The following is a 25407-nucleotide window of genomic DNA, read 5'->3' on the forward strand; positions in this document are numbered from 1 at the left end:
GAGAAAACCCTTGAGAATGATTGAATCAAGTGTGCTTGATAAGAGATTATAATAAGGAAAGTGGTAAATAATCAAAACCTATAACAAAAATAACAATTTGTCAATGTAGTATAGCAGCCCTGCATTACATGCCCTAATCGAATTTCAACTTCAGCTTCAACTGGCTTCCGGGATACCTTATAGGCATTTATCAAAGCAATAAGATATTATAACAATGAACACTGGAATACTTATTAGGAACCAAAAAACTCATTAAAAAATCCCACTCTAATTTATTTCTACATTCGTCCACAACAGATTATACATTGCACCCACTTCATCCTATGATACAAACATTGACAATGGTCGGATATTGAAAGAGTTAAAATTGTCGTGTCCCCACCAAACTGAGAAGTCGCAGCAGTATTGATTGCATAAAGCCATAGCCATTAAACTGTATTCCAGATGGGCTGGCTTATAAGATAAAACCACTTAAATAAGAAAGACATTTATTCTAAGGGAAATAATGATCATTAAATTAAATAAATAAAATAGCTCAAGACAGCAATTCCTAGAATAGAAGATATAATTAATCTTCAAGGGTTGTGACTCTTTCAAAAGGGCAATGATAATGAAGAGGCGTGACTTCTCCCTCATATTGGAAGATATAAAAGGGAGAAGAATTCATCTGAAATAGGGTATAAAAAAAAGGAGATTTCTCAGAGTACTAAGTATCACACATTAAGTCAGGAAATAGAGCAACGAATTTACTGATCAAGAATCACTAATGAATATGGATTGAATCTTAACCAATAAATGCAATTAGATAAGTAATAGAAGGGGTGTGATCAACTAATCATTGTTTACAAGTTTAAGGGAGGGTGCAATTGCCAAAAGGCAAGAGGTATGACTTCTCCCAAGCAACCGTCCCATTCAAGGGCAGAGATATATAAAGACTAGCCATCGGGTGCCAAGGAGGGCATAGAGACACGGAGAGAAAGAAAGGAGAATTCACACAGGTCAGCAAATACGTTTGCAGCACAACAATACTCTAGCATACTGGTTACGGTAACATCTTTCTGAATGTTTACTAGAAACACATCTACATGCTGTTATCACAACATTACAATCATAAAGAATAAATTTTAATAATTTCAGTAATCTACAGATAATTGGCCCTAACAACATAAGCGGGTTTATAATAAATACAAGATGTATGAACGAATCGTGAATGCTAAAATCATTGAAAGCACATTAATAAAATATTAAGTATTTAAATCAAAATTACAGTATGTTGATGTGTTTTTCAGCACAATCGAACATAGAATAAAATATCAAAAGTATCTATCTTCTCTTGATCAAAATCTCTTGGATGCTAAGTTAAATGATCAACCAAGATAACTCCAAGGTTTCTATTGTTGAGTCTCGAAGTGTAGATAGCTCAATTGGTTGATGTGATTGTCGGTAATCTAAGGGGACTTACGTTGAATACTTGAATATTGAACGTTAAGATGTTGCTGGAACTTAGATTTTAACTACTTGCTTGGAAAATAAAATGGCAAAAGAGATGGGGTTTAAGGAGTCTAATCTAATCATTTAAGGAATCTAATCTAATCCTAAGAATGTAAGAGCCCTAGACAATCTCTGGTGAAACTCCAACTAAGCCTTGCTTTGACATGCAAAGCAACAACTCCACAAAGCTTAGTGTGATCTTCTAAGGAGAGAATAAATGATGTTCAAATCACCATCAAAGTGATGCATATCAAGGTCCGAATAGCATTTGAAGTTCATTTAAAAATTTCCAGTTGACCACACAAAGAAAACTTACAATCAGAAAATTGCTAGTGGTATGGATATATGACTTTCACCATTGATCATGAACAATGTTCTTTCATTCATTTAAACATGAAAAAGAATTGAAAAGTGGAAACCATGTAACTTGTTGAAATAACATATTAAATTTGCCATAACTTCAATGAAATCATATGCTCTTTACAACAAAATATTGACAATAATCTTTGCCTTCTCCTAATCTAACTTCTAATCTAATTGCTAACTATTTGTTCTCTATTACCTCTACTATTCTTATCTTGCTATTGTTAATAGCAGGTAGACCTGTCAGATCAATCTCCTGTGTCGGCCTCATATATTGGTTCCTAGATTGCCCATTTCCCTTTCCTACCGGTGTCGGTTCCTTGTGTCGAATGACAGAATGTCGCTGCCAAACAATGAATACCAGTGAGTACCAGTTAAGTGACCAACCCAAAATGGTGTGTGTTGCCAACAATGACAACAGATGAGTGTCAATTGCCAACATATGTATGTTACCAAAGTGCTTAGAGACCAGATACAATAGGTTCCCTCAAAGTTCACAAATCCAAGCCCTTACCTATTTTAGGTCTATACCCTCGAGGCTTATGGGTCACTGATCCCCACCCTATCTTGGGACTTAACCTATTGCTTGGATTTAGACTGGCCCTCTTTGGAATATCTCATCCCCATCTTCTTAAAAAGTGACAGTAATAACATGATTTAGACTATAAGGATACTAACTTCTCATGTATTATGAATGTATATAAAAAAATGTAAGTATTACTGCCATACATATTGCAGACTATATTAATATTACTATTAAATTCTACATAAGAATGTTATCAGGCATCATATATTAAGCATACATATTAAGCACATCCTCATGCATACCAGCAAGAGCAAGGATGTTACTGCCTGTAATGTAATAACTGTTCTGATCTGATTTGATCTGATCTAATCAATGGTGATCTGATTGGAACCTTTTCATTCATTTCCTTTATATCTCTCAATGTGAGGGAGAGGTCACACCTCTTCATCGTGTATGCCCTTTTGCGAAAGACACACCCATTCACCATTAGCACCCTTTGAAAGAGTGCAACTCTTCATTCTTTCTACCTTTTGAAAGGGGCACAACCTTCCACAACCAGATTTGCACTTCTCATTTTCCAAATTCTGCCCCCCTCAAAGGAGATTCTGTTCACCCTTTTATATCTCACATTTGAGGGAGTCACCACTTATCATTTCATGCTTTTTGACCATTCATTAACTTTAATCCAAGTTTAATTATATTATTTTATATTTTAATTTAATTTTTACAATTTTTTTGTATTTTAATTTGATAATTATTATTATTAAATTATATTTCAAAGTAGGGACATTACAAACTTTCGAGGCAGTTCATTTATTATTTTTATAGGATTATAATTCAAGTAAACATGTAGTAAAGCTACGGTGTAACAACTGTATGGTTTAAATTGTAAGTGTATGCCTTGAAGTGTGGAATCCTACAAATGAGAGAAAAAAAGTAAAGCACACCAATGAAACATTATGTTATAGGTTAGAACCATAAACAAATAAATGAAACAAAATCCCTAAGCACGTCTCATTGTCCTCTATCTCCAAGGATCCCTTCAATTCAAGGTGGCTCTCAACTTGGAAGAGCACTTGATCTTGGGATGACTACTCAAAGAACGAGAGATAGTGTATGTTTCTAAGATCTAAATGAATGCAACTAAGATCCTAGTGATGAGATGATGATATGGGTATGAAACTATGATATGGTGTAAAATGATAAGATTAGTGTGAAATTAAGCTAGCATGAACATGATATGGATATGATAAGAGACTAGCGTGATATACTAAGACATGATATGTAAACATGATTATTTTAAGAGTATAATGCTATCAAAATGATCTAAAAATGCTATGAGAGGTAAGATGCTTAGTGTTATGAGACTATAGTGTAGATACATAAAACTTGGATATCTAGATTGAAGAAATGGGCTCTATTTATAGGAGAAATAATCAAATGGATGGTCAAGATTGAGTTGGGTTAAGAAGGGTCAAGACTGAAAGTTTTCAATCCATGTGAGATTTTCAATCCAATCTCACATTGACAAGTGTCATCATGAGGAGGCCTGCGAGGATGTTAAGTAAGCATTAGATGCTTATTAAGCTTTGAGGGTTAACCTTAAGAGGATGAGCCATTGGATAACGCTATTATCCAAGGATGAAGGCTATTGTCCAAGAGTTAAACTCTTGTGCAAAGTTGGAAGATGGCCAAAGGGACAACCATCATGGGCTAGGATGATGTCTTGTAAGAGGCATTAAATGGTTTAGAAGACTTCGGGGGCTAATTTACAAGAGCCTTACAAATTTGGGGAACTATATCTGATATCCTCATAACCACAGATTAGTCTTAGACATGCCAGAAGACTTACATTCTTATAATTAGTGGTCCAAAACCACACCTGACACTTCTAGATCTCCATTCAGTGCCAAAATCACTCTTGAGATAATTAAACGAATCTATTGACAGAAAGTCGTAAGAGTTAGTTATTACATACAAAAAGCTTTACCAGCTTTTCTGGAGACAAGAACCAACCCACATAAATAGGATTCATGATTCTCACAATAAAATTTTCGAGCATACCGATTCCAATGACTCTCAATGTCAAGCATCTTAGACATTTATAATGCTACCTTGACTCTGGTTATGTTGTGGAGTAACACGATGTTGTCTTTCAGGTGAACTCTCTACTATCTTTCCATCAACCAATAGCTTCATTGGATCGCCAAACCCAAAAGATTATTCAGAAAGTGATTTTGAACAGGTCAAAAAATGGCAAACGAAACAAAAGAGGAACATACATAATCCCAGCACTAGCAGTCACATACTCACCACGATACCCGGTTCCCTCATGCACGGAAGCATTTGGAAGGATACGGCGCACTCCAGCGAGTCCTGAATAACAGCAGCAAAGTAACGTTCAACTTTTGATCAAACCAAAACCCATCTTATAATGTACAGAAAAGACAACATAAAATTCACATCCTGCATAAATCAATGTGTGAACCTCATTATACAGACAGTAATATTAGTTAGTCAGTATGAATTCAGTAGACCTGGGAGTGCCTAAACATACAGGCAACCTGTAATTTTATAACCCACATATGCAAGGTATATTTTTTCGTTTAATTAATTTTCATATGAAAATTTATCTTATACTGAATTTGTTTCTAACAAGTAGAAGCTCTGGTCTTTATGGTGATGCTTAAAATATAATATACCGTCATAAGGAGGTATTTCAAAATGGCATATTTAGATACTTGACTATCCTCACAAATTGACTTTAAACTTTTCCACCGTTTCATCTGCTAGTGGCCTTTGCAACTTATTGATTTGGAAATCAGGTGACCCATGATTCTCTTAAGAGAACTTCACAGTTTAAACAAACCATTTCTTTTCAAAAAGAATCTTGAAAATTTAAAAATTCTCATAAAAACTGCATTTCCCAATATTAGCCCAAATCCTTAATGCCAACTTCCCCTATCAAAAGCCTCAGAAAAACCCTTGGCTGTACAATTATCCCACAGGTCCTCCGAGTTCAAACTAAAACCTTTAAGCACACATCTAAACATTCTGATACACAACATCTATGCCTAGGTTAAAAACAGTACAGAATAAAAGGCTAAGAGAAAACCCTTGAGAATGATTGAATCAAGTGTGCTTGATAAGAGATTATAATAAGGAAAGTGGTAAATAATCAAAACCTATGACAAAAATATCAATTTGTCAATGTAGTATAGCAGCCCTGCATTACATGCCCTAATCGAATTTCAACTTCAGCTTCAACTGGCTTTCGGGATACCTTATAGACATTTATCAAAGCAATAAGATATTATAAAAATGAACGCTGGAGTACTTATTAGGAACCAAAAAGCTCATTAAAAAAATCCCACTCTAATTTATTTCTACATTCGTCCACAACAGATTATACATTGCACCCACTTCATTCTATGATACAAACATTGACAATGGTCGGATATTGAAAGAGTTAAAATTGTCGTGTCCCCACCAAACTGAGAAGTCGCAGCAGTATTGATTGCATAAAGCCATAGCCATTAAACTGTATTCCAGATGGGCTGGCTTATAAGATAAAACCACTTAAATAAGAAAGACATTTAATATTTTTCTAAGGGAAATAATGATCATTAAATTAAGTAAAGAAAATAGGTCAAGACATCAAATCCTAGAATAAAAGATAATTAAAGATATAATTAATCTTCAAGGGTTGTGACTCTTTCAAAAGGGAAATGATAATGAAGAGGCATGACTTCTCCCTCATATTGGAAGATATAGAAGGGAGAAGAATTCATTTGAAATAGGGTATTCAAAAAAAGGACATTTCTCAGAGTACAAGTATCACACATTAAGTCAGGAAATAGAGCAGCGAATTTACTGATCAAGAATCACTAATGAATATGGATTGAATCTTAACCAATAAATGCAATTAGATAAGTAATAGAAGGGGTGTGATCAACTAATCATTGTTTACAAGTTTAAGGGAGGGTGCAATTGCCAAAAAGCAAGAGGTATGACCTCTCCCAAGCAACCATCCCATTAAAGGGTAGAGATATATAAAGACTAGCCATCGGGTGCCAAGGAGGGCATAGAGACACGGAGAGAAAGAAAGGAGAATTCACACAGGTCAACAAATACGTTTGCAGCACAACAATACTCCAGCATACTGGTTACAGTAACATCTTTCTGAATGTTTACTAGAAACACATCTACATGTTGTTATCACAACATTACAATCATAAAGAATAAATTTTAATAATTTCAGTAATCTACAGATAATTGGCCCTAACAACATAAGCGGATTTATATACTGAATTTACAATAACTCACACAGACAAATCAATGTTATTTCACTAATTTCTCATAATAAATACAAGATGTATGTAATAATATGGAAAACTATGAACGAATCGTGAATGCTCAAATCATTGAAAACACATAGATAAAATATGAAGTATTCAATTCAAAATTACAGTATGTTGATGTGTTTTTCAGCACAATCGAACATAGAATAAAATACCAAAAGTATCTATCCTGTCTTGATGAAAATCTCTTGGATGCTAAGTTAAATGATCAACCAAGATAACTCCAAGGTTTCTATTGTTGGGTCTTGAAGTGTAGATAGCTCAATTAGTTGATGTGATTGCTGGTAATCTAAGGGGACTTACGTTGAATACTTGAATATTGAATGTTAAGATGTTGCTGGAACTTAGATTTTAACTACTTGCTTGGAAAATAAAATGGCAAAAGAGATGAGGTTTAAGGAGTCTAATCTAATCGTTTAAGGAATCTAATCTAATCCTAAGAATGCAAGAGCCCTGGACAATCTTTGGTGAAACTCCAACTAAACCTTGCTTTGACATGCAAAGCAACAACTCCACAAAGCTTAGTGTGATCTTATAAAAAGAGAAAAAATGATGTTCAAATCACCATCAAAGTGATGCATATCAAGGTATGAATAGCATTTGAAGTTCATTTAAAGATTCCAATTGACCAAACAAAGAAAACTTACAATCAGAAAATTGCTAGTGGTATGGATATATGACTTTCACCATTGATCATGAACAATGTTCTTTCATTCATTTAATCATGAAAAAGAATTGAAAAGTGGAGACCATGCAACTTATTGAAATAACATATTAAATTCACCATAACTTTAATGAAATCATATGCTCTTTACAACAAAATCTTGACAACAATGTTTGCCTTCTCCTAATCTAGTCTAATTGCTAACTATTTGTTCTTTATTACCTCTACTATTGTTATCTTTCTATTGTTAATAGCAGGCAATCTCCTGTGTCGGCCTCATATATCGGTTCCTAGATTGGATTCACTTTCCTCCCGGTGTCGGTTCCTTGTGTGCCGGATGACAGAATGTCGGTTGCCAAACAATGAATACTGGTCAGTATCGGTTAAGTGACCAACCCAAAATAGTGTGTGTTGCCAGCAATGACAACACAACTAAAACCAGATGAGTGTCAATTGCCGACATATGTATGTTACCAAAGCGCTTAGAGACCAGATACAATAGGTTCCCTCAAAGTTTACAGATCCAAGCCCTTACCTATCTTGGGTCTATACCCTCAAGGCTTATGGGTCGCTGATCCCCACCCTATCTTGGGACTTAACCTATTGCTTGGATTTAGACTGCCCCACTTTGGAATATCTCATCCCCATCTTCTTAAAAAAGTGACAATAATAACATGATTTAGACTACAAGGATACTAACTTCTCATGTATTATGAATATATATACAAAACTTTAAGTATGACTATCATACATATTGCAAACTATATTAATATTACTATTAGATTCTGCATAAGAATGTTATCAGGCATCATACATTAAGCATACATATAAGCACATCCTCATGCATATCAACAAGAGAAAGGATGTTACTGCTTGTAACTTAATAACAGTTCTGATCTGATTTGATCTGATCTAATCAATGGTGATCTCATTGGAACCTTTTGATTCATTTCCTTTATATCTCTCAATGTGAGGGAGAGGTCACACCTCTTCATTGTGTATGCCTTTTTGCAAGAGACACACCCATTCACCATTAGCACCCTTTGAAAGAGTGCAACTCTTCATTCTTTCTGCCTTTTGAAAGGGCACAACCTTCCACAACCAGATTTGCACTTCTTACTTAAATCAGATCTACGCTTCTCATTTTCCAAATTCTGCCCACCTCAAATGAGATTCTCTTCTCCCTTTTATATCTCACATTTGAGGGAGTCACTACTTATCCTTTCATGCCTTTTGACCATTCATTAACTTTAATCAAATTTTAATTATATTATTTTATATTTTAATTTAATTTTTACATTTTTTTGTATTTTAATTTAATAATTATTATTATTAACTTATATTTCAAAGTAGGGACATTACAAACTTTCTGTTGATTGTAACTAGGTAGGATGCGGATTCCAATTGCCTTAAGGCAACATTGGAATCCGCCAAGGGTTGGGCCCTTCTCTCCCCTTTCACACGCCACTCTAAGGGAAACGTGTTCCCTCTAATAGGGCCGACCCTATAACCCAAAAGACATATCGCACAAAAAGAGATAAAATAAATAATAGAATTGGTGCCAAGCCGACCTCAAATAGGTTCATTGCCACATATAAATGAAGAACAACTTCACCTCATTAATTACATCACATCTTCCCTCACAAATGCGAATTAGCTCCAAAGTTGAAGCGAATTTAGTAAGTTATCTGTTGTGCATGAATGCGAACTACATCTGTTGCCAAGGTGTAAACATTAGGTGTGGATATCTCCATTGAAAGGGGCGAATTGCTGTCAAGAATACGGTGTCAAAAGTGCAGACCAGGTTGCTGGTTGATGAAGACAAAAGTGTAGATCTGAGGTGCAGGCTTGATACTGATTAACCATCTACATCAGCCCTAAGTGTGGTCATATCAGACCTCTTAAAGAGATAAGTGTTGTAATCAGAATATTGTGTATAATTCATAATCAGATCTAAGGATCTCTTCTTGCTAGGTTTTTCCTCCTAGGAGGTTTTCCTAGGGTAATGTTGTCTTGTCTCATTTTTTGTTTGTTTTCTATCATTTACTAAGTTGAAAACTCTAACAGAAAATAATCTAATTCTAGTTACTAAATCTATTTTCTGAGTTTTCGATTAAGCTGAAAGTAAAACTAACATGGTATCAGAGCCCTAGGTTATATATATTAACTTTCAGATTTCAGTAGTGTTTTATTCCAGTTGCTGTTTCATTTTCTGTCAGGACAATGACAGGACTGAAAGTTGAAGATAGGCTTGAAGGGGCACTTAAGTTTGCTGCCTGGAAGGTCCGCATTTTCCTTGCTCTTGAGGAAGATGATCTCCTTCAATTTGTACAAGACAAAGAGCTGATTGTGCCCACAGATCAAGAAGAACTAAAGAAGTTTAAAAGGAATGCCCTCAAAGCCAAAAAGTTCATCATTGACTCAGTCAGAGATCACCTTGTCACCTCTATCTCCAAGTTCACTACAGTCAGAGAGATATTCAAATATCTAGAAGGTATTTATGAGATCAATAACCTCAGTAGAGCAATTGCGTTAAGGCAACAATTACTTCACATTAAAATGGCAAAGGAAGATTCAGTTATGTCTTACTTCATGAAGATCTCTGAACTAAAGGATCAACTAGGCACAATTGGTCATGACATAGAAGACAAGGACATTGTCATGATCTCATTGAATGGTCTCCCGATCTCATTGAATTCCTTCATTCAATCCATAAGTGGGAGATTTGAATTCCTAACCTTTGATCATCTTCGAAACGATTGCCTTCATGAGGAATCTTGTCTTGCCACAAAAGGAAAACTCAAGAGTCCTCAAGTGGATGATCAACATATGTTTGCAACTCAATGCAAGAAAGATGGTAATTGGAAGAAGAATAATCCTAAGAGGAATAGAGAATTCAGACCACCTAGTTCTCAGAATTCTTGGAAGAAGCCAAGAGATCTCTCTCATGTTCGATGTTTTAGATGTGACAAATTAGGTCACTATGCTAAAGAATGTCAGAATGAACCCTCGCAAAGAGAGGCCAACCTAAATGAGGTCTCAGAACAAAATGAAGACTTCTTATTCATTTATGCCTTGTCAAACAGCATACCCTCAGATAGTAACACATGGCTGATTGACAGTGATGCTTCCAGACACATCACAGGCTATCGTGAGCATCTTTAAGACTTAGTAGAAAAGGATACCAGTTTACATGTGGTAATTGGTGATGATGCTCGATATTCGGTAAGATGTTCTGGCACTACCTCTTTAGATTTAAATTCTGGTATTTCACTTTACCTTAGTGATATCTTATTTGTTCCTAGAATTAAAAGAAACTTAATTTCTATTTCTTCTGTAGAAGATAAAGGTTATCAAGTAGCATTTTCTGAGGGTAAAGTACTTGCTTGGCCTAAGAAATCTAGTTTTAAATATGCTCGAGTTATTGGAAATAGATATGATAGTTTGTATAAGCTCTCCACTAACCATGTTCAAGCCCTCATTAATGAGGCCTCTGAATCCTGTGAGCTATGACATTGAAGGCTTGGACAGTTATACTTTCAAGCTCTTTCTTCCCTCAGAAGGATAGTTAAAGGTATGCCTAAACTCAGTCAATTTCATGATGATACTTGTAAAGGTTGTACTATGGGTAAAAATGTTAAAAGTTCTTTTCATAGAAGTGAAAGTAGAGCTAAGGAAAAATTAGAACTTGTTCATTTTGATTTATGTGGACCTATGCTTGTAGCTTCTCCTAGTGGATGTCTCTACTATGTAATCTTCATAGATGATTTTTCTAGGAAAACTTGGATTTATTTCTTAGAGACTAAAGAATCTGATGAAGTCTTAAGTAGATTTAAAGAATTTAAGGCATTGGCTGAAAACATTTCTAGTAAAAGAATTAAATGTTTTAAGGTCTGACAATGGAGGTGAGTATAGGTATACCTATGGCAGTTTTTATGACTTCTGTGTTGAGTCAGGAATTAAGAGGGAGTTTTGTGTTCCCTATAATCCTCAACAAAATGGAGTTGCTGAAAGAAAGAATAGGACAATGGTGAGGCTGCAAAGGTTATGATCCATGATCAAGACTTGCAGAATTTTCTTTGGCCTAAGGCTTCTAGAACAACAGTATATATACAAAATAGATGTCCCCACCATGTTCTAAAGAATATGACTCCTGAAGAAGCCTCCAAAGAATCCAAACCTGACATCAGCCACTTGAGAATTTTTGGAAGTCTTGTATATGTTCATGTGCCTAAAGAAAAGAAAACTAAGTTGGAGCCTTCCGGAAAGAAGGGGATGCTAGTTGGATATAGTGAATCCTCCAAAGCCTTCAAGATTTACATTCCAGGTCAAAGGTATGTTGAGGTAAGTAGGGGTGTTACGTTTGAAGAAGATATTGTTTTTAAGAAATCAAAAGGTTCACTTATTGTTGATGAGGTTAATAATAATCAAGATATGAATATTGATACTAACCTTGAGATTCAGAGGGAGTTTGTTGAGCCTCCACCTCAAGAAGAGCATAATGATTCACCTGAGCCCATGAATCCCACTGATATACCTAGTGACATTGTTTTTAGCAAAAAGAGGCCACTTTGGGTGAGAAACACCATTCAAGAAGCTGAAAGATTTGCAGCTCCCAGTGGCACCTTCGGAGAAAGCAAGAGACCTCAAGTATTCTCCAACTATGTTGCATTGATGAGCAACCTCATTGAGTCTGAGCCATGCAATGTTGAAGAAGCCTTGAACCATCATGCCTGGAAGCGCTAGCTATGGATGAAGAATATCAGTCAATCATCAAGAATGATATTTGGGACATAGTGCCTAGACCCAAAGGTAAATCTGTTGTTTCCTCTAAATGGTTATTTAAAATTAAACATAATGCTGATGGTAGTATTGAAAAATATAAAGCTAGATTTGTAGCTCGTGGCTTTTCTCAAAAGGAAGGCATAGATTATGAAGAAACATTTTTTCTTGTTGCTAGATATACCTCTATTAGAACTATAATAGCTATTGTTGCAGCTAGAGGTTGGAAGCTACATCAAATGGATGTTAAGATTGCCTTCCTTAATGGTGTCATTAAGGAAGAATTATTTATTTAACAACCAGAGGGTTATGAGATTCATGAAAGAGATACTCATGTGTGTAGATTGAAGAAAGCTCTATATGGCCTCAAACAGGCCCCTCGTGCTTGGTATGAAAGAATTGATAAATACTTGTTAAGTTTAGGATTTTCTAAGAATGGTGTTGATTCTAACATTTACTTCAAAATATCCAATGATGAAATGCTAATTCTGGTTTTATATGCGGATGATTTATTTCTTACTGGTAAAGATGAGCTTATCATTAGATGTAAGAAAGAATTGGCTTCAGAATTTGAAATGAAAGATTTAGGTCTAATGCATTATTTTCTAGGACTAGAAGTATGGCAAAGATCTAACGAAATTTTCTGAAGTCAAGGAAAGTATTCTATTGATATTTTGAAAAGATTTAGAATGATGGATTGTAAACCCATGTCTACTCCTATGGAATCTAACTTAAAGAAGTTGAGTGTTTCTGCAGCTAACTCTGATTTTACAGATCCATCTGAGTACAGACAATTGATTGGATCTTTGATGTATCTAGTTAACACTATACCAGATATATACTATGCAGTGAATGCTCTCAGCCAGTTCATGAGTGTGCCTAAACATGTTCATCTTGTTGCAGCCAAGCACATCCTAAGATACTTGCGAGGCACAATTGGTTATGGGCTGAAGTATCCACTTAACACTCCAATAACCCTGGAAGGTTACTCAGATGCAGATTGGGCAGGAAGTGTCAAGGACAGAAAAAGCACTTTTGGCATTTGTTTCAACTTAGGATCCGCAGTGATCTCTTGGGCTTGCAGAAAACAGTCCTCAGTAGCACTAAGTATAGCTGAAGCTGAGTACATTGCAGCAAGTGTTGCTTCTATAGAAGTGGTGTGGCTTCGTAAGCTCCTTGTTGGGTTGCTTGGACAACCTTGAGAATCTACAGCTATTCATTGTGATAATCAGAGTTGTATAAAGATGTCTGTCAGTCTGGTGTTTCATGACAGGTCAAAACATGTGGAGACTCATTATCACTTCATTCGAGATATGGTGCAAAGAGGTGCCATTCAGCTAAAGTATGTCAGTACTAATGATCATATTGCATATATTCTTACCAAGCCCCTATCGAGAGTGAAGTTTGTGTACTTCAGAGATAGACTTGGTGTTGTGGAAAATGAAACATTGGTTGAGAAGGAGTCTCAACCTCAGTGATACATTGCATTGTATCAACCACCCTCTGCAGGCAATGCAAGGTGGTATTCTTCTCAAGGAGAAGAGAAAATATAACCATCCTCTGCAGGTAATGTAAGATGGTAGAAAAGATCCTCTCCACCCTCTGCAAGAAATGTAAGGTGGATCCATTCTATGCTTGTGTGCAAGATGGAAGATTATGTTATGTAAATCCAATCTACGCTTGTGTGCAAGATGAAAGACTACAACATTCCAATTATGTAATCCATCCTTTGCTTGTGTGCAAGATGGAAGATTATGATATTCTGATTATGTAATTATTTCCTCCCTAGTTAAGAGGGAGTGTTGATTGTAACTAGGTAGGATGCGGATTCCAATTGCCTTAAGGCAACATTGGAATCCGCCAAGGGTTGGGCCCTTCTCTCCCCTCTCACAGGCCACTCTAAGGGAAACGTGTTCCCTCTAATAGGGCCGACCCTATAACCCAAAAGACATCGCACAAAAAGGGATAAAATAAATAAAAGAATTGGCGCTAAGCCGACCTCAAATAGGTCGCTTGCCACATATAAATGAAGAATAACTTGACCTCATTAATTACATCACATCTTCCTTCACAAATGTGAATTAGCTCTAAAGTTGAAGCGAATTTAGTAAGTTATCTGTTGTGCATGAATGCGAACTACATTTGCTGCCAAGGTGTAAACATTAGGTGTGGATATCTCCATTGAAAGGGGTGAACTGTTGTCAAGAATAAGGTGTCAAAAGTGCAGACCAGGTTGCTGGTTGATGAAGACAAAAGTGCAGATCTGAGGTGCAGATTTGATACTGATTAACCATCTACATCGGCCCTAAGTGTGGTCATATCAGACCTCTTAAAGAGATACGTGTTGTAATCAGAATATTGTGTATAATTTATAATCAGATCTGAGGATCTCTTCTTGCTGGGTTTTTCCTCCTAGGAGGTTTTCCCAAGGTATGTCTTGTCTCATTTTTGTTTGCTTTCTGTCATTCACTAAGTTGAAAACTCTAACAAAAAATATTCTAATTCTAGTTACTAAATCTATTTTCTAAGTTTTCTATTAATCTGAAAGTAAAACTAACACTTTCGAGGTAGTTCATTTATTATTGTTATAGGATTCTAATTCAAGTAAACATGTAATGAAGCTATGGTGTAACAACTGTAAGGTTTAAATTGTAAGTGTATGCCTTGAAGTGTGGAATCCTACAAATGAGAGAAACAAGTAAAGCACACCAATAAAACATTATGTTAGAGGTTAGAATCATAAACAAATAAATGAAACAAAATCCCTAAGCACATCTCATTGTTCTCTATCTCCAAGGATCCCTTCAATTCAAGGTGGCTCTCAACTTGGAAGAGCACTTGATCTTGGGATGACTACTCAAAGAACGAGAGATAGTTTATGTTTCTAAGATCTAGATGAATGCAACTAAGATCCTAGTGATGAGATGATGATATGGATATGAAACTATGATATGGTGCGAAATGATAAGATTGGTGTGAGATTAAGCTAGCATGAACATGATATGGATATGATATGAGACTAGCATGATATACTAAGACATGATATGTAAACATGATTATTTTTAGAGTATAATGCTATCAAAATGATCTAAAAATGCTATGAGAGGTAAGATGCTTAGTGTTATGAGACTATAGTGGAGATAGATAAAACTTGGATATCTAGATTGAAGAAATGGGCTCTATTTATAGGAGAAATGATCAAATGGATGGTCAAGATTGAGTTGGCTTAAGTAGGGTCAAAACTGAAAGTTATCAATTCATGTGAGATTTTCAACCCAGTCTCACGTTGACAAGTGTCATCATGAGGAGGCCTGCGAGGATGTTAAGTAAGCATTAGATGCTTATTAAGCTTTGAGGGTTAACCTTAAGAGGATGAGCCATTGGATAAAGCTATTATCCAAGGATGAAGGCTATTGTCCAACAGTTAAACTCTTGTGCAAAGTTGGAAGATGGCCAAAGAGACAACCATCATGGGCTAGGATGATGTCTTGTAAGAGGCATTAAATGGTTTAGAAGACTTTGGGGGCTAATTTGTAAGAGCCTTACGAATTTGGGGAACTCAAAAGGTTAGCTTGTTGAAAAAGGTTAAGTCTTCAACACATTTTGAAGACTTTCCCCAAATTTGGAGAAGTGGCTCCCTCAATTTTAGAGATGTGACATGATTAGAGGAATTTAGGCTAGTTAAGTGAGATTTGAGGACTTCTAAAAGAATGATTAGGAGGTTAATGGAAAATGTAGGAGAATGCAAGTGGGATAAATATGAATTTTATTTAAAATAAAAAAATTTATTTCAACTAAAATTAATGCAGCTTGCATTTGTAGGAAAAGGCAACGGGGGGGTTATAAATAAATATTGATTTATTTATTTGCAAAAAAGATTTTAATTAAATGTAAATTTAATTAAAATGGTGGAAAGGGGATTTAATTAAATAAATAGAATTTATTCAATTAATTGATAGAGAGGGGAATTAATCAAATGTTGTATTTGATTAATGGTTGGTCTACAAGAAAAGGGATATATTAAATAAACCCTAGTTTAATTAATAGGTAAATAAATGATAATTAAACAAATAAAATTTATTTAATTAAGTGTGCAAGTTTTAGGCGTCTACAGTAAGTAGCCCTCCTTTGCAACCCCTACAAATGCTCCAAACATATGCTACAATGCATTAATGTCAGCTCATAGTAATTTTTTTAATTTTAGAAGATTTAACTAGAAAGAAAACCTAGGAGATTCCAACGAATAAAATTCATTTATGGAGCAATTCCAGACACAAGTGTAGATTTCAAAGGGGAAGGGAGAAACCTAAACATCATGTTTCATTCTTTCCTGGGGCTTTTGTGGAGCTACATTTAATTATTTTCATCAGATTTAGCCTGTCATAGGGTTTAGGGGTTTCCAACCAAATAGTTAGAAATTTGGTGCACATTAAAACTAAGGAAAAGAAACGTTGAAATTCATTTAAAAACCATCACTCTCTATCTGATATCTGTCGGATCCCCACTTGCATTTCTACAAGCTTATAAACATAATTCCAAATCCAAACACATTTTACATTTATTTTTGATAAAATATTTATTATTAATAATTTTATAACTTATTGCTACTTTAAAATTGATCTGTAATATATTAATATTTATTAAATTTGTTTAGATATTAATATCTTAACTTACGAATATGAGATATTCTATATTCATATTTATTATATGACACAGTATTTAATATAAATATATATTAATAATTGTTTGTTGCATGCAAAGTTTAGGTATTATAATTTTTTATTATTTTAAATTTATAAGAATGGAGGAGCTGTTTAAAATTAAATAAATAACTCAACTCATGTTTTTAGGTTGGTTTTGATTATCATATGTATTTGACTATTTGTAGGATTCTGAATTTAATTCTTGTTTGTTAATTACAAATATGCACATATTTATGATTTTGTATATTTGTACAGACGTGCCCAAAAGAAAAACAATCCCAAAAAAATTCCAATACCCATGTACCTATACCTGATTCCAACTTGTTAACTTAGGAGAAAAATTGAGCGCAACAATATGATATAAATTCATGTTCCACAAAAAGTTAAGAATGAGCATTTGAATTCATACCATAAAGTTTAGCGGATGTAAACAAATCCATCTGGCACCCAAATCCATAGTAACGTTTGAAAGAAACCGCCCATATGGATTTCTTAGCGGCTTCCTCACTGCAAAAGGCCAACCAATTACAAATTAAACCAAGAAAACTTCAATAAAGTTCGCTATTAACATGAGAAGAATTTCAACAATTAGTAGGGTAAACATAAAGAAAAATATTTCCACATGCCAACTAGGTGATCCTTATATGGATTGACAAGGTCTTGTTTACTGTAAAACATGATAAGGTCAATAATATTGGGTGCACAAATCTGAAAAGTGAGAACGCACAGTTTTCAGATAAAAACTAAGAAGTAGTGAGCTCATTGATCTTCTGATAACCTTAACCTCAGAAATTGACTGTATAAGGGTGCATTTCAAGCACACTCTTCTTTAAATAAAACACTTAATCCAGCATTATTAACATACAAAGCATACAATGCATAACTAGTAAAGTGGGATGAGTGAAATAGGGGAGAGGACCCACTAGTTGTGCACCCTAACTTCGTGCTTCTTAAAATCTTACGTGGAAATTTCAAATCACACCTAATTTTTTTTACAGTGGACAGCGGCTTACTTGGCAAGTCCTGTGCTTAAGGTTTTAGGGCCACACCATCAAATATGATGCCAGATCAAAATCTTTTTTGCGGTGTCCAAAACAACCCAAAAAAAATGTGAGACGGATAGGTGTGCAAAAGGACCCCATTGATGTGACATCATATGATTGGTTACTTTTCACATCATATGATTGGTTACTTTTCACATCATATGGTATATTTCACTCAATTATTGGTACTTATCATACAACTATTGGTACAATGTTGTACAAAACTTGGATATTAAATCAGAAGTATGGAAGTATTAAATTAACAACTTCTATCACAAGAATTGAAACATGCTCAACTACAGATCCTTTCCCCTAGTAAATCATCAAAGCTTTCATAAATAAACAATATGACATCTTCCAAAGAAATATACCATGCTTTAATGCACAAAAATTGACAGGTCAGGCACCAACTTCAACATAACAAGACACTTGAGCAAAAGAAGATTAAAAAAAACTTACCTTCCACGAACCGTGGCGAGGGTTTTGATGTAGCAATCAATTCTTTCCTCCTTCGTGGCTCTGCCGGCATAGAGAGGGTCCATGCGCACGAACCAGGGATCAAAATCACGCCCAGGAAACGAAGGCGCCATCTCTGGGGGTGGCCTATCGCTCGACAGCGGAGAGTACCCCGAATCCCTTGACTGAGTTACTTTGCATCTAATCGATTTCCTTTTGCATTGCAACTCTTCATGGCAAATTACGGCGAGAGGACTGTATAACAATGGCTAACAAGACACCCGAAGTGAAGTAGAAGACGAAAAGGGTTTTATAGAAAATCTTGTATCTGTATAACAATGGCAAGTTACGGCGAGAGCGCGTGGGCGAGCCATCGGCATGGTGGCTGTCGTTGCTGAGGAGGCACCAATTACTGCGCTGCTTGCAATGGCGGAATCCATTAGTTTCCCTAAGGTTTGATTTTAAATGAGGTTTAACATTACGCCGCAGAGGGTTTCATGGGATTAATTTATAAAATTATAATTATAATCATAAAAATAATCAAGATTATATATTATTAGTATTTGTAGTTAGGCAATACTATTGTAATGAGTTTTTTGTTTTTCCAGTTAATTAGTTATTAAAAAAATTAATTTGAACCAATCACAAACAAATTTTCACTTTTAATTTTTTCAATCTTTTTATTTACCAAAGTTTAATTTTTTCAATCTTTTTATTTACCAAAGTCTAATTGTACAATTTTTAACATTATAAATTACGAAAATTATTTTTCTTGTACACTTATTGACTAAATACATATATATGAGTCATAATCCTCGATATGCATATAATTTCTTTTTGTTCCGAAGACATTTCATTTCAAGAGTTACTTATTCTTTTATCTTAATTTTTTAATTTAATTTAACTTTATTTCAACAATTTAGGAGAAGGATGCACGACTATAGAATTAAATTTTAAAAAGATATATTATATGATAAACAACTAAAAAATACACATTTAAATATATTAATTAATTAGAAAAAGAATGTTCATAAAGGAAAATATCTAATAAGAATGTTTTTTTAATATTATTTATTTTATTAAGATTTTCTATCTTGTTTTCTAATTTTCTAAAATAGAAAAAGAAAAAGTAGGAAAACAAAAATATTATTAAATTTCTACAAAGAAAAAAATAATATTAAAAAAAGAAAAAGTAGGAAAATAAAAGTATTATTAAATTTCTGCAAAGAAAACAATAATATTAAAAAAGTAAAGCTAAAAGTAGGAAAATAAATATATTATTAAGTTTCTACAAAGAAAAAAATAATATTAAAAAATGTAAAGCTAAAAGTAGGAAAATAAATATATTATTAAGTTTCTAGAAAGAAAAAAATAATATTAAAAATATATTATTAATTCATCTTTTCCTAATTAGCTTTATTCTAATTCATCTTTTCCTTTTGTTTTACTGATTTTTTTTTTTGGTAGTATTTTGAATAATTTTTATATTAGATTGACCATAGACCTTCCCCATTTTTATGGAAGACCAAGAGTCACAACTTAGAATTCATTTTAGATGTCCCTATTGGGAATTGAACTTGGGTCTCCACAGTGAGAACCCAGTGTTTTAACCAGTTAAGCTCAACCCCTTGGACCCTTTTGTTTTACTGATTAATTTCCATTAAGTGTAAAATTTATTTTAGTTATTTATGTTTTTTTAATGAAATTACAAATAATAATTAAAAATCATTAAAATTAATTTAATTTATAATTATTTGTCTTATCAAAATGTTAGTTGTTATAGAATAATCATATTTAGAATTCCAATATTTCTTAATTTGATGAGAATATTTAGATATTCTATTTTTAAATTTATTTTAATTCTTCTACTCTTTTTTTTTCAAGATTATTTATTTATTAAGTTAAAATTTAATTTTAATTATTTATTTCCTCTTACGGAATTACAAATAATAATTTAAAGATATTAGAATTAATCTAACTTGTATTTTTGTCTTATTAAAATTTTGTTTATTCTAGAGTAATTAAATATTTGAAATTTATTTTAATTTATATTATAAAATAAATTCCAAGTTAAAACCTAAATTAAACGTTTAGAACAAGAGAGAAAGAGAGACCAACTAACTATTGATTAGTCATTTCATACCAATAATTTATAGATAGTTGTGTCCTTGAAGAGTTATACTAAGGGTAACATGCCATTTGATTATTATCTCCATCTATATCTCTCTTTGGGCTATCTATATCTTCTTACCTCTCCCTGTATCTCTCTCTTTTCCCCCTCTATCATTCCCACTATATCTATCCCTGTATCTCTCTATTTCCCCCTCTCACTCCCTCTTTATATATATATATATATATATATATATATATATATATATATATATATATATATATCTACTTCTATGCCCTCTTTCTCCCTCTCTCCCTTAGTATGTCTATTTATATATTTTTATCCCTCTATGTATATCTTTTTCACTCACACTTTCTATATTTCTCCTTCCTTGTCTCTATCTCTATATCTCTCTCATTCACACAAACACATACTCCCTATTTCTCCCTCTCCCTTGCTATTTCTATCTTTATCTCTATCTCTATCTCTCTATCTCTAGATCTTATACATTCCTCTTCCCTCACCTCTCCTACTCTCTCTCTATATCCCTCTCTTCCTCTTCACATATCACTTCCTATATCTTTATCTTTCTATCTCCATGTCTCCCTCTCCCCCTTTCCATTTCCTCCCATCCCTTCCTCTCTCTCTCTCACCACCTTTATATTTTACAAGTTATATATATTCTCTCTCCCCTTTCTACCCTTATCTCCATATCTTTCTATCCATATACATCCATCTCTCCATGTCTTCCTCTCCCCATACTCCCTCTTTTTATATCTCTCTACTTCTACTCTTTCTAAACATACACTCCCTATTTCTCCCTTCCTATCTCTATCAGTTTTATCTCTCTATATTCCCCCCTCCCTATCACTCCCCCTCTTTCTAAGGTCTAAACCTTTATATCTATTACTTGTATTTGTCACCTTATTTCTCTCTCACTCTTGCCCCCCTATCTCTATCTATATCTCCATACATCTATGTCCCCCTCTAAATCTATATATCATTATCTTCACCTCTCTCTCTCTCTCTCTCTCTCTCTCTCTCTCTCTCTCTCTCTCTCTCTCTCTCTCTCTCTCTATCTCTATCTTCCCCTATGTAATTCTCCTCATCTCTCCCTCTCTCATTCACTCCCTATCCTCCTATTTATCTCCTTATCTCTATCCATCTCTCTTTCTCTTCGTGTATATCTCTATATCTCTCTATTCCTCTTCCAATATATGTGCATATCTCCCTCTATCTCCCCCTATTTCTCTCACCTTCTTTCAATCTCTATTTGTCTATCCCTAGATCTCTTTTTTTGTCAACCTCATTATATATCTCCCCCCCTCTCCCCCTCTCTCTATATGTCCGTAGATATCTATCTCACTCTATCTCACCATCTATTTATATGTATCTCTCCCTCTTCATTTATATATGTCTCTCTATCTCTTCCTCTATATCCCCCTATCTTTCTATCTTTCTATCTCCATGTACCTCTCTCTATCTCTCTATCTATTTTCCCTCTTCCTCGCTCATTCTATCTTCATCTCTACCTATATCTTCCTCTCTCACCTATATCTCTAGACATGCCTCTTATCCATCCATCTCTCTCTCTCTCTCTCTCTCTCTCTCTCTCTCTCTCTCTCTCTCTCTCTCTCTCTCTCTCTCTCTCCTCCATCTTTTTAGACCTCTATTTATCTATATATATTTTCCTCTCTATATCTATCTCTCCCTACCACTTATTTGATCTATCCCTCTAACTCTATCTAGTTATCTTTATCTCTCTCTATCACTATATCTCTCCCTCTCTTTATATATCACTTACTATCTCTATCTTTTTATCTCTCCCTTTCTTTCTTTTTATTTTTCTTTTTTCATTTTTATCTACTCCTCTCCCCTCTCTCTTTTATCTCTCCATATCTATCTCCTCCTCTCCATATTCCTTTCCTTATTCTCCATCTCTGTCTCTAACTCTATTTATATTTCTATCTTCTTCTTCTCTATCTCTATCTTTATCTCTTTATCCATCTCTCTCTCACCTATCCCCCCTCTATGTCTCCCTCCTTCTAGCACTATCTCAACCTCTCTCTCACTCTCACCATGTGTTGTTGGTAATGAAACTTGATTTTCTTCTCAATTTAAAGGTTTTGTTTTAGTTATGATTGGATCACTATAAGTGGATGCATAGTTAATTTGAAGCTATCACTTCTCAAATGAGAACTTTGTTGCACAAACAACATGATGACCTAACAAGTGACCTCGTGTATTACCCAATTATATGCAAAAAAATAGACCAATGTTTTTCCTAATTCACCTTACACACCTGTTTCGGCATACCCATTGCACACTAAGGTGCAATTTCTAGTAATTAATTATATGAGAAAGATGAGTTAACTTTGCAGATCGACGACTCATAATGTGCAACAAGCATGCAAGACGATTGGAAAGTAGCTGGTCGTTAGATTTCTCGTCCATTTTTTTCCTCTCCCGTTCGTTGTCATTTTTCCTTTCCTGACATTCTTCGCTCACCATCAGCAGAGCATGCATGAAGTTACATTCCTTTGGGGAAGCCAAAAAAATTCGCTAATCGAGGAACATGCTTGAGTGTGTACATAAAGAAGAAAAGTACACGTGTAAAGAAGCTTTTTCACTTGCACAAACAGTAATCATCTTTCTGATTAAATTATTAGCCAAATTACCTAAGTTCCTCACACCGGTAAATCTTTCTGTCACTTACATCTAAAAATTGTTTTGACAGAAAAATAATATATTCTCCCAAATGAGTCGTTCTTTTTACACGGAAGTGTGTGTTGTACAATGGTTTGGATCACTTCTCAAAACAAGTCATTCTTGAGATCCATGATTTTATCCTTGGTATTTGGAGGCTACCTTCTTAGAACGTGAAATGTTATATAAGTCGGCTGAAAATAATTTAAGGCTAAAGTGGGATGCTCACCTATTCTAATACATGTCTTATTAACTAGCAAGGATTGAAATAGTTTTGTTTTATTTTGGGTGAGTCGGTGGAGTTTAATAAGACTCAGGCATGTGTATGTATCTTTAGGAATCTCTTAATCCTATGGGAAATATCTATTAAATTAAATAAAAAGAAGCCTCCGTGTGAGTAAGTTCTAAAGGGATCATCATTTTTAAGTTATCTTCTTAACATTTTCCAAGGTAATCTACTTCCTTGGCCAAAGAAATAAATTAAAGTATGGTTTATATTTCTATAGTAAAATGAGGAATACAAAACAAGCTTATAATGAGATAGATTCAATTAGAGTTTATAATTATAATTTAAATGGATAAGTAATGATAATAGGGGATTTCTTTTAAATGGTTGAAATATTATAATATGTATGAATTAAAGGAGGTTTATATGATTATTTAAATATAATAAATAAATTGTTATTTTTTATTTATGGTTTATTTATCAATTGATTGAATTAATGTGGTTTCATATTTAATTTATTTGTATTCGTTGATCACTATAATTTAATTAATAATTTTCAACAACTATATATATAAATAAATAATTTTAGAAGAGATGATTTGCATTCAAAAATTAAAAAGAAAAAGAAAAGGTTGATTGTATATATTTAACTTTATTCTTTAATTTATTCTAAGACTATAATTGATAACTATTGAATTATTTGGATAATTCACTCTCCAATTGTGTACACTTTATTTTAATAATAATTTGGATAATTCACTTTCTAATTGTTGGACTTACTTAAGCTCATTCTTGCATTTCATTTTTTGTTTATATTTTCAATTTTTAATGCACCTCCTTTATCTCTCATTCCTGTCCCCTCTTTCTCTATCTTCCCATCTCTTCTCTCTCTCTCTTTATTTATATATCCCTCAATAACTACATGTTTATAATTCAAGCTAAGTTCTAAACTATAAATCTTGTGAGTACAAACCTAAATTTATAGGCATTTTATGGGTCATTTCTACCTCTCTATCTATTTGGCTATCTCTCCCTCTCTCCCCCTCCTTGTCTTCCTCTCTCAATCACTCTATTTTTTCCTCCATCTCTCAAACTCTATATCTCTAATTCTAGCTATATTCCTCTCACTCCTCTCTATATCTTTCTATCTCTATCCTTATGTATGATCTTTATCTCCCTATCTCTCTGTCTCTTTTTCTATCCTTGTCTATCTCTGTATATTTCCCTCTATCTACTTCTTTGCATCTATTCCTCTCCAACTTCCTCTCCCCCTCCCTCTATATATATTGATTTATCTCTCCCTCTCCCCTCTTCTCTCTTTGTCTCTCTTTCTCTACCTCTTTTACATGTCTCTCTCCATGTATCTGTCTATCTATCCCTATAGTTCCCTTCTTCACTCCCTCCCTAACCTGATATCTATTTCTCTATCTCTACATCTCTCTACCTCCCTCTCTTCCTTAATCATCACTCCATTTCTTTGTCCATCTCTAATATCTATATATCTCAATTTCTCTCTATCTCCTTCTCACTGCACTATATATATTTCTTTCCATATCATTTGCTACCTCTATCTCCCTATCTCTTTATATTTTTCTATGTCTATCTACCTCTATATACTCCCCCCACCCTCTCTCTCTCTCCCACCTCTTCTATCTCCCTCTTCTACTTATCACTCTCCTTTTATTTGTTTATCTCTCCCCACATCTCCCTTCTTCTCTCCCTCTCTATCCCCTACCTATCTCTTTCCCTCTCTCATTTTCTCTTCCCATATATCTATCTCTTTATCCTCCCATTTATCTCTCCCTCTCCCTTTTTCTCTATCCTTATTTCTATCTCCCACTACATCTCTTGTTCTCACTCTTCTTGCTAGACCTATACATCTATATCTCTTTTCTCTCTAACTCTATATCTCCATATTTCTTCGTTCATGTCTCCTTCTATCTCTATCACATTATCTCTCCATCTATTTCTACTTA

At 34.2% G+C, this 25407-nt stretch overlaps 1 protein-coding gene across 3 annotated transcripts in view; it reads right to left on the minus strand.

The window, feature by feature from the left end:
* The window catches only part of LOC131070041 (multiple organellar RNA editing factor 2, chloroplastic), a 34883-nt gene extending 16029 nt beyond the window's left edge, over positions 1-18854 (minus strand). For 2 of the 3 annotated variants that reach the window (XR_009112268.1, XM_058005593.1), the window contains exons 1-3: positions 18393-18854; positions 17300-17397; positions 4694-4756 (exon numbers count right to left, since the gene is read on the minus strand). Coding sequence is in view for 2 of the 3 variants with exons in the window: in XM_058005593.1 (XP_057861576.1) it covers positions 4694-4756; positions 17300-17397; positions 18393-18523 (292 nt within the window). In the remaining variant the exon portion in view is untranslated. The remainder of the gene's footprint in view (positions 1-4693; positions 4757-17299; positions 17398-18392) is intronic. The other variant, XM_058005594.1, reaches the window with a different exon arrangement.
* Between the last annotated feature and the right edge of the window lie 6553 nt (positions 18855-25407).

This window comes from Cryptomeria japonica, chromosome 3, assembly GCF_030272615.1.
Source record: "Cryptomeria japonica chromosome 3, Sugi_1.0, whole genome shotgun sequence".
Lineage (NCBI taxonomy): Eukaryota > Viridiplantae > Streptophyta > Pinopsida > Cupressales > Cupressaceae > Cryptomeria > Cryptomeria japonica.